General features: G+C 36.8%; 1 protein-coding gene across 2 annotated transcripts; it reads left to right on the forward strand.

The window, feature by feature from the left end:
• The first annotated feature begins 609 nt into the window (after positions 1–609).
• Positions 610–10,166, forward strand: LOC137713057 (insulin-degrading enzyme-like 1, peroxisomal). 2 transcript variants are annotated; one of them, XM_068452295.1, is made up of 26 exons: positions 610–957; positions 1,053–1,128; positions 1,728–1,795; positions 2,510–2,601; positions 2,693–2,766; positions 2,851–2,894; positions 3,114–3,165; positions 3,431–3,553; positions 3,636–3,748; positions 3,857–4,019; positions 4,740–4,832; positions 5,030–5,115; positions 5,544–5,630; positions 6,007–6,110; positions 6,233–6,335; positions 6,506–6,601; positions 6,697–6,886; positions 7,017–7,078; positions 7,175–7,279; positions 7,587–7,788; positions 7,875–8,083; positions 8,417–8,541; positions 8,647–8,698; positions 8,778–8,864; positions 9,212–9,334; positions 9,557–10,166. In XM_068452295.1, exons 1-26 carry the CDS (start codon positions 823–825, stop codon positions 9,800–9,802), a joined length of 2,910 nt encoding a protein of 969 aa, XP_068308396.1. In that variant the 5' UTR covers positions 610–822; the 3' UTR covers positions 9,803–10,166. The 2 variants fall into 2 exon arrangements, with proteins under 2 accessions (XP_068308396.1, XP_068308397.1); XM_068452296.1 differs by lacking the exon at positions 610–957 and adding an exon at positions 1,964–2,043 and having other exon boundaries at positions 1,067–1,128.
• Positions 10,167–10,710: the final 544 nt, after the last annotated feature.

Here is a 10,710-nt window from a genome sequence, read left to right on the forward strand (position 1 = left end):
CCAATTGATTGATTTTGATCCTTCTTGGCCTCTTCATACGCAATAGTCTATTTGTTTGGATTGCATCCGGAATATGACTTTCTATGCCTCTCACATATATCGCAAAGAAAATGTTGTTGCGGACAATTTTACTAACATGGGCTTGTCTTCTCCGACCTTAGTATGGCATGATTCCCCTCCATTGGTGGCTCGTGCTGCTTTGTTTTCAGGCTATGCTGGCTTTCCTGGCTACCGCTTCTCAAATTAATTTACATATCAACATACAAGTTTGACTCACTTTCTCTTTTTTTTTTCCTTAACCTAGTGATGTTGCTTAATCTGTTTTGTAGGTTTAGACTTTTAAGTTTGGTTTTAGAGAGGTTAGGTTTTATGTCTCCCCCTCCCTTTTTTCTTGTATCTTTATTACTGCGTTTGTAGAAAGGTAAAGTTTTTGTCTATCATTCTTTTTCATGTATTATGAGAGGTTAGATTTATGTCTCCCCCTAACTAGATGTATCTGTTTTTCGTTATCAATAACATTCTCCTCATACTGAGGTTTCTAAAAAAAACCGCCACTTAGTTAACTAAATAAATTTTTAAGCACGTAAATATATTGAGTTGACATATGGATTGTGCCGGCCACCAGAAGCTTCAATAACCTGCATCTGGATGAAGAGCAAAATAGTTGACTTAATAGTTGATAACTGTATTTTTCATTACAAGCAGCCGGTTATGGTTTAATCGATGTATTTCAACCTTCACATCGTCTTGCCAAATTACTAAGTTGACTTCCACTGCGTTTCTTGTTTAGTTGGAGAGGAAGACGAGGAGAATTCAGAAAGAATGGCAGTGGGGAACAAGGAAGAGGTGGTGGTGGAGGAAATAGTGAAAGCCCGTACGGATAAGAGGCAGTACAGGAGGATTGTCCTCCCGAACTCCCTCGAAGTTCTCCTCATCAGCGATCATGATACTGACAAGGCAGAACTTCTTCTTCTTTTTCTTTTAATTTACAATATTTTTTTTTCTTTCTGTTTTTATTAGTTTATTTGTTTGTTTAAATTGTGTTTCCTCAGTGTGCTGCTTCCATGGATGTCAAAGTTGGTGCTTTCAGCGACCCTGATGGCCTGGAGGGCCTTGCCCATTTCCTTGGTAACTTTAAGTCTCTTTTAATCTTTTGACAAGATGATATTTTAAACTATTTTAATCTACATGACGAGGATTTAAACTTAGCCGGGAATGTGGGTGGACACACTGTCCTTGCCAACTAGCATAAACCCGTGTCCGTTTTTTGTTTAATACTCTCTTGGTTTGTTCTTGTATATGGATACTAAATTTTGTATGCTATGGTTTGTAAAAAAGTTTCAATACTAAAAAAAGGCACTTGTAGTTTAGTCTGATGCCATTTTGGGGTACCAGTGGATAATCTTATCATGGTACACGGTAGTCTCTTTAATACCGCGGCATAGAGTATTACAGTCTAATGATATTCTTCTTCAAATCGGGTTGGAGATTATTTCCCGACTCCTTAGTCTACAAATATATCGTTGTATATCCAATAAAACAAATCAGGTTTGTTATATTATAGATCAGTGAAGGAGTTTTATATGTATAATTGTTTTTTATGACTGAATTAGAAGAGTTTATAACATATTTGCATGACTTATTGTTAATGAGTTTTCATGGCATTGGTGTTGAAAAGAATAAGATGTTTGTTGACATTCCTTTCTGAATATTGTACTTTTGGGCAGAGCATATGCTGTTTTATGCGAGTGAAAAGTACCCTTCGGAGGATAGTTACTCCAAGTACATCAACGAGGTACTTACTGCAAATTTCACTGAAATACATCACACATTTTGGATTTCTTTCTGTAAAGCACTCGATAAATACTAATATGAATGGATGTTTATGTTTTCCATCGTCCTCCACTTGCTATTTCTGATTATCGAACTTTATGGAAATGTTACAATGCTTGATTGCATGTAGGCAAAGAACTTGGGAATAGAAACGTATTTGAGAGATCAGATTTCTTCTTAGTTTGAAGATAATTCATGGGTTTTTGACAGGTGTTCTTATTACTGTTTTATGTTTTTTAGTTCATGACTGTGCTTTAGGTATGGTATTGGTTTACAGAATTGTGATTACGTTGTGCGCTATCATGTCTTCAATCCACTTTTCATTCATTGGCAATGGTCCTGTTTATTGATGTTGTTTGATGAATCAGATATGAGATTTTGATTGACTAGCTAGATCTTCTCCTATTCTTTTTGCACATCTGTTCAAATTCTGTAAGATAAGTTTTGTTCCGATGCTTTTTTGCTAAATTGTCCCTCAAGGACTCTCCAATATGACAAAAATCCGTTGGAGAAATTTATGTTCTTATATGTTTATGTGGTAATATGGAAGTACAGAAAGACAATGTTTAACAGATTTTATTTCTGTACACGTTACTTATCTTTTTGATAAGGGGTCCAGAGATTGCTTGCTTATGTTGTTTCTTTAACCTGTGTGTTTTATTTCCCTTATGCACAGCATGGAGGACGAAGAAACGCTTATACAGCTTCTGAGAACACGAACTATTATTTTGACATTAATTCCGATGGTTTTGAAGAGGCTTTAGACAGGTTGATGCTGCTCTTTCTTTGTTAGCTGTTATCTTTATCATAACAATTATAAAAGGTGAACACCGTGTTGATGTGTTGTTTTGTTGTTCAGATTTGCTCAGTTCTTTATTAACCCATTGATGTCGGTTGATGCTACAATGAGGGAAATTAAAGCTGTTGATTCTGGTTAGTGGCTCCATTTTCATTTTTTTAATACTCAATTTTTCGTTTAATTTACTGTTAGTGACAAATGTGTATGTGGTGGTACAGAGAATCAAAATAACCTGTTGTCTGATGGACGGAGACTAAAATGGGTACGACTTGCTTTTGGATCATAGCCATTGAATGACCATCACAACACCCTGAATATTACTAATCTCGAAATGCTATTATTGACATTCAGGCTGCATTTAGTTTTGTTGAAGAAAAGCATATGTTTGAAGCAGTTCTTCAACTCTTATGGTTGCAGTGTTTCCATTTATGTCTCCCCGAGAGGTCTCTAACCTTTTTCCGCATGATTTGTCTATGTATAGCTTCAGAAACATCTAAGTTCTGCGGACCATCCATACCATAAATTTAGTACAGGTCAGCATTTAACTCTTGATAATAATTAAACAGTCCTCTTACTGAAAACTGCCTCAAACCACTCATACTTGGGAAGAAATGACCCCTCTCCATAAAAACTGTATCTTTTGGCTGGTTACCGATGATTTTCAGCTTCTTTTCTGATTTGTGGGACTTTGGAAATTATATAGATTATTCTGATGAGAATACCGCTGTCTATTCTTTGTTTGGGGTTTCGAATGTCTACTATGTCTCTTATGGTGCCTACTTTTCTAAACTTGTTCAGGGAATTGGGAAACTTTGGACGTCCGGCCAAAGGCAAAAGGATTGGATACCAGAGAAGAGCTTATTAAGTTCTATAAACAATATTATTCCGCTAACATCATGCATCTTGTCATTTATGGAAAAGGTTTCTAGCTACATTCATATATAAAAATTCAATTCAATTGCCCTGTGGTCAAGTTACAGAATTATCACTATGGGTGTTTCAGAAAACCTTGACAAACTTCAAGCCACTGTAGAGGACAAGTTCAAGGATATTCGAAACATTGACCGCAACTGCCTTCGTTTTGGTGGTGAGCCGTGCACATCAGAACATTTACAGGTACACATGGTTCTGCTAAGCTTTTTATGCTAAGTTGAACTTTCTTTCAGGGCATACAATATTCAGACGGATAATTCTTTCCTCGTTTCTCTTCTGTGTTTATTTCAGATTCTTGTCAAAACTGTCCCAATCAAAGAGGGTCATAAGCTGAGAGTTGTGTGGCCAATAACTCCGGAAATTCACCATTACAAGGAAGGGCCATGTAGGTATCTTAGTCATCTCATTCACCATGAAGCAAAGGGATCTTTGTATGCGGTGTTGAAAACTTTGGGTGAGTTTTGGATTATCTGTTGCATTCAGATAACGAGTTCTCTAGCAGATGGTATTTGTACTTGGAACTCTTGAGGGAAACTTTGGTCATAATTTTCATTTCAATGCCCTTCATAGACTTACTCTTTGTGTTGAGATGATTTATAATTTTGCGGGGTGGCAGCCATTATTCACAGTTCCCGTTTGTCATCCTACACTTCAGTGTTTTATCATTTTAAACCTCTCTCAGAGAAAGTGCAGGATGATATACTGGGAGTAGGATTAGCATTATCCCCCATAATTGGCTTTTAGAGCTTTTTGATAAAACAAAAACGAGGAACAAAACTCTATTTTTTATTTAGACGCAGATATCAAACTAAGAACATGAATTAATTATGATCGTGTTCTGGAGCATTTAGTGCTTTTTGATGCTGCTCGCTTTTCTTTTTCTGTTTTAGTTCTTCATTTGGGGCTGGACAAGCAGCTTGTCTAGATGAAAATTCGTTGATGAGGTATGATTGCCCCACCCTAACTAATATCGAGGCCTTTTGTGATTAAACCCCACACCTGACGAATTGGGCAGGTGGTAAAGTTGGGGACAGTATCGGTGTTGTTAGAGTGGAGCCCCACGGGCCCGGCAATCGAAAAATCCAACAAAATTGTCCCACTAAAAGGATGGATTAAGTTAATAAACTTGGTTAAATCTAACTTCAATTTTTGTTTTGTTCTAAAATAATTGCAGGATGGGCAACAGGTTTGTCTGCTGGGGAATCAGATTCGACTTTGGAATTTTCTTTCTTTAAAGTAGATATTGATCTCACTGATGCGGGTCATGGTTAGTTTATTTTTTAGCTTTTTCATTTTTGGATTCTACTTTGGAGTTTGGAGTTTGGACTTTTCTCTCTTTAGGCTTCATTTCGTTTTGGAAGCGTTTTCCACTTATCCTTAAGACAGCTTGTATTTTTGTTTGTAGGGAGGCTTTCCTTTAACCTGTATTTTCATTTCTAGCCTTTTTTTTTACTTATATTTCAGACCACATGCAAGACATAGTAGGCTTGCTTTTCAAATACATTTCCCTCTTACAGCAGTGTGGTGTCTGCAAATGGATTTTCGATGAGGTATGCATGTGCGTTCAAGTTTATGAATTACTGGTGTATGATACCTTCCTCTAAATTTTGTCTACGATCAAGTGTAGTATTTTTCACAGTATGAATCACTGGTGTATAGTGTTAGCAACAACATGGTTGATAAGTCACGGTTTCATATTAATTCTTGATTAGTCATCGTTAAAGAAGACAGAAGTCTTAAGGATGATTTCTTCTGGTTGGTAGTGTCATATCAAAGACTCCAGGGGTTAAACCGGGTGCACTTATATGATTCATCACCTTGTTCTCTTGATTTCTATAATTCTAAACAGTTTTATGTGGTTTGATTTGACGAATGAATCATAGAGAACTTTTGTTAATTTTCATGTACAAAATTCAGTGTGGAAATTGTCTTTCTGATTCTTTCTCAAGGACTCTGAAAGGACTATTATTTATTGTAGCTTTCTGCTGTTTGCGAGACGAAGTTTCATTATCAGGACAAAATTCAGCCTATTAATTATGTGGTCAGCATTTCGCCAAATATGCAGGTATTAGGCTTTCGTTTAGTCATGCTCGTGCTTCTGTTAAGGACACTGAAATGAATTAAGTTTAAATTGGAGCATTTTTTAAGTAACTTCTGGGCAGCTTTGTGGACATCGGTCTCAAGTGAATTTGGGAGCTGCTGTTTCTTAAGTTCGTTAATTTTAGGTGGCACTGTGATGTTAGTGTATTGCTAGTTATTTGTACCTTCAGGGGGCTGCCTGTTCCCTTTTATTGTACTGTTGATATTGTCAAAAGTTCTTTTGTTTCTGAAGAAATTCTTTACCCTTTATTTCTTTGGGGGAAATTGTGGGCAAGAGGAATTATTTAGCACGGTAATTAATATTCACTTGCTTATTAGTCAAATGATAAGTTCATATACAGAAATATCCCCCAAAAGATTGGCTAGTAAGATCATCCTTGCCTTCTAACTTCAGTCCGGACATTATTCAAATGGTGCTGAACAAGCTTTCTTCAGACAACGTCAGGTAAGTCTATGACTAAGATGGATTCTTTAGAGCTTGTTGAGGTGAAAGTCTATTTTCCAAGTAGAATAATTCTAGTAAGTTTCCTCCTGAATTTCTGGAGTAATGTTCATTTCGTTGTACAGAATTTTCTGGGAGTCAAAGAAATTTGAAGGTCATACTAACATGTCTGAGCCATGGTATGGAACTGCTTATTCCGTCGAGAGAATTACTGGCTCCATGATTCAGGTTGGTTATGGGTTCTTTATGTCAATCAAGCAGTTTTGTTTTCTTTTTCAGGGCAATAAGAATGCATATGTTGCTTTTTGTAAATTTCATCAGTTTAGACTTCTGAGATGTTGTGAGTCTTTTCAAGGGAATAAGAGGAAGCCTCTTGAAATTTTATTATTTGATTGCAGGAATGGATATTATCTTCCCCAAATGAGAATCTGCACTTACCAGCCCGTAATGTGTTCATTCCCACTGACTTTTCGCTTAAGAATGATCTTGAGAAGGTGCGATGAATGGTACAATCTATCTCTATGTTAGCAGTAGCACAACACTTAAATGCTTCTGGTGCGAATGGTTTTTTATTTTTATTTTTTTTCAGGCCAAATGTCCAGTTCTGTTGATAAAGTCCCCGTATTCAACACTCTGGTACAAGCCTGATACAATGTTCTTTACTCCGAAGGCTTACGTTAAAATTGCTTTCACTTGTCCCCACGCAAGTGCCTCCCCTGAAACAGAAGTCCTAACTAGTATTTTTACTTGGTTGTGGATGGATTACTTGAATGAATATGGTAAGATTCTGTATATATAGTTAATTACTTGCTTCCCATTGATGGTGACTTATAATGTTTGTTGTTTACACGGTTACACCAAAAGTGTTATTTTCCTGAACAAGAGTTTACTTCATTCTTTCTTTGTCAGCTTACTATGCTCGTGTTGCTGGACTGTCTTATGGAATAAACCACACGGTTAGTGGGTTTCAGGTACGGTGACCAACTATGTGAAACTTGCTAGCCGGTTCTTTAGATAGTTGTTTTGTTTCTGTAAGTTTTCTTGTGAACTTATATTTTCTTGTGCAGGTGACTCTCGTTGGCTATAATCACAAATTGAGGATTTTACTGGAAACTGTAGTTGAGAAGATCGCAACCTTTAAAGTGAAATCTGATAGGTTCGCCGTTATCAAGGTAAACTTAAGGCTGCTTGTGCCTAACCTGTTATCTTTTGAAGTTTACTATATATTTTACTATATGAGCATTTTGATGGTCTCTGTCATTGGTGGTCCAGTAAGTGGATTAATATCTGCATATCTTAACCTTTTCCGAACACCTTTTCTTCTGAACTGCATTGGTTTTATCCATTTGGTAATTTCTTTAAGCATCATAGTTTCATGAAAGAAAAAGGGTCAATTCATGAAGCGATTGGGAATCTGATATCTACAGTGGTGTCTTCAATCATATCTTACTTTTGTTATCTGTGGTTTTGCCATATCAGGAAATGGTCACAAAGCGGTACCAAAACATGAAATTTCAACAGCCTAATCAGCAGGCTAGGAAATACTGCTCATTAATTCTAAAGGATCATACTTTTCCATGGACAGAAAATCTTGAAGCTCTTCCTCACCTTCAAGTTGAAGATCTTGCCAAGTTTGTTCCTCTGATGCTCTCGAGGGCCTTCGTAGAGTGTTATACAGCAGGTTCCCGTATTTTTTTCCCTTCAAACGACTTAGGTTTTACATTTTTTTCTTCATGTTAGTGTTCCTTAGTTTTATGCTTTTTTCAGGAAACCTTGAAAGGAACGAAGCTGAGTCAATGATCGAACATATTGAAGAAGTCTTCTTTAAGGGCTCAAAACCTATGTGCCAACCTTTATTCCCATCCCAGCATTTAATGAATAGAGTCGTGAAGCTTGAAAGGGGCAAGAGCTATTTTTACCCTGTGGAAGGCCTTAATCCAAGTGACGAGAATTCTGCCCTTCTCCACTATATTCAGGTTCTTAAATTTGTTTACATAAGGAATAAACTAGATTCTGTTGGTGTGGTTTAGAGTCTCTTGATCCTTGCTTCAGTGAAGATATAGACTCTAGTTTTCATTTTGTATCTTCTCATCCGAACTTCACAAAACCTTGTAAGAGTTTCCACTGAAATTTTTTAATCCAGCAATTTCTTCTCTGTTTACTCTTCAAAATATTATAGAAACTATATTTCAGGAAATTTGAATATTATTGGAGGTGCGGTTCTAAACCTTGTAAGAGTTCCTGCTGAGTTTTTTGCAGCACATGTTTTTGTGTTTTTTTTTTAAACACAATTATGTTAATATATGTAGGTTCATCGGGATGATTTTATGCTAAATGTGAAACTTCAGCTGTTCGTTCGTATGGCAAAGCAGGCTGCCTTCCACCAGCTGAGATCTGTTGAGCAACTTGGTTACATCACGTTCCTCCAGCCGAGGCATGAAACAAATTCAAATGCCTTATCCCTAAATTTCACGCCTCATCTAATCATCTTGTGATTTATTTTTTCTCAGTTATGTTCCTTTCTTTTGCCCTAATGCAGGAATGATTCTGGTGTTTGTGGGGTGCAGTTTATTATACAATCGAAAGTGAAGGTTGGTCATGCTTCTATTATTGTTGCCCTGTTGTTTTATCTACCTATTCCAAAGTACGTTATTATGTTGATCTTAACAGGATCCAGCACATATCGATTTGAGAGTGGAGGAATTCCTCAAGGGGTTCGAGACTAAACTTTATGAGATGCCAAATGACGAATTCAAGGTGAGATCAACTAGGCTCTATCCTTAACTCCGGTTCTCTGGTTTCACTGCATCTTTTATGCAGCTTTAATCTCTTTTGTATGGAAAATCATTAGACTTCCTTATAAGTGATACCATTTTTACCTTGCATCGGTCTGTCTGCCTTGTTTATTCTCCTCACTCATATCATCTTCACCCTTCCATCAGTCTTTCTTGCGATGATTCGTATCCCCATTTACCGATAGTCGATATCTTTCAATATCAATGTTCAATCACTTCTAGATAAAATGTGAACCCGAAAAAGAAGATTTTTATTGTTCGATTTCACCCTTTAATCTCTACATAACTGTTGAACTGGTTGTTATGTAGAGCAATGTAAATGCTTTGATCGACATGAAGCTTGAGAAGCACAGGAACTTAAGGGAAGAAGCTGGATTTTATTGGGGGGAGATATCTGTTGGGACCCTCAAGTTTGATAGGAAAGAGTCTGAGGTATGAATATCTCCCTAACTTGAGTTCAATGTTTTAAGATACTTTTACACTTCGAGGTGATCGATGCCTTTCATCCTTTTCATTACAATCATTCATGATATCTTCAAGTAACATTACAAACTAGTTAGCGGAAAACGGTAAATGTTCAAGAACTGTTAGATGAAAAAAGCAGGAAAGAAAATGTGGTGTGGCCCCTATTAATGTGGTTGAAACTTGAAACAGATTGCAGCACTGAGGCAGCTTACACAGCAAGAAATGATGGACTTTTTCATTGAGCATATAAAGGTTGGTGCTCCTCAAAAGAGGTCATTAAGTGTACGTGTGTACGGGAACTCACATTCATCCGAGTACATGACAGATAAAAGTTCACCGCTGCAACCTTGCAGCGTCAAAATAGACGATATTTTAAGCTTCAGAAGCTCACAATCTCTTTACGGTTCATTCAAGGGAAACGACGTGAAATTGTAGAGAATTGGGAATTACATATCTGGATTTGCAAATGGAATTTCTTCACTTCAAGTTGGACAAAGTTGAAGAATACCAAAAGCTTGCAGACACAGATTCGGCCGAAAGAACGTGCAAGAAGTTCATCGACAAAGCAAGTCTATTAGATAAAATGATGTTTCTTACAGGGCATTGATATCTCGAATTCCCTTTTTCACATACATTGTTAATTTGTCATGTGAAGTTTCTCATTCAGAAAGCGTTTGTTATGCAAGTAATATTTTTATAAGTGAAAGATGATAGATTTGTTTAAAAGTTTAAGCAATGTTTTAAACCCACAAAAGTTGCTTGTCCTTCACACGAGATCATTCAAAAGGGTCTATAACCGTCCAACAAGACGCCGGTATTGATCCTTGTTGGTTGGCACACAATCTTCTTTGTCAACTTTTGATTCATCCTAATTAGAGTGTTAGTAGGTTTACACTTATTCGTCACTGTCTCACTGATAATATTAATACTAAGGGGAATAAATTAATATCGAACTCACTATTTACGAAGTTAACTTCAGAGCTTTCACTGACACTGAAAAAGAACAATTCAAATTTGCAGTTGTCGATATGTTAGTAGTAGGCTCACTTTTTGTTATGCCCCAAAACTCGATTTCAACCTCACCTTTCTCCCTGACACTCTAGTTTCGGCACATAAAACCCTTGAACTTATTTTTCGTCCGACTTCTTTTAGATTCCGCCAAGTTTGTTAAATATCTGTTATATTTATTTATGTCTTCAAGTTATGTGACTTCAAGGTTGTTTCTGTGGTAACACATCATATGAACTACGACGACGACGACGACGACGACAACATCCCACGAAGTCATGTCGGCTATATAAATTTTAGAACGCCATTGCGATTAGTTTTGTGCCATGTTTTCA

Source organism: Pyrus communis, chromosome 13, assembly GCF_963583255.1.
Source record: "Pyrus communis chromosome 13, drPyrComm1.1, whole genome shotgun sequence".
Lineage (NCBI taxonomy): Eukaryota > Viridiplantae > Streptophyta > Magnoliopsida > Rosales > Rosaceae > Pyrus > Pyrus communis.

What these genes read in the sequence shown, in the direction of transcription:
- LOC137713057 (XM_068452295.1), top strand. Translation starts at nt 823, where the DNA reads ATGGCAGTGGGGAACAAGGAAGAGGTGGTGGTGGAGGAAATAGTGAAA. An exon ending in GGGCCTTGCCCATTTCCTTG is followed by an intron (nt 1,129 to 1,727) that starts GTAACTTTAAGT and finishes ACTTTTGGGCAG; the next exon opens with AGCATATGCTGTTTTATGCG. An exon ending in TTTGAAGAGGCTTTAGACAG is followed by an intron (nt 2,602 to 2,692) that starts GTTGATGCTGCT and finishes TTTGTTGTTCAG; the next exon opens with ATTTGCTCAGTTCTTTATTA.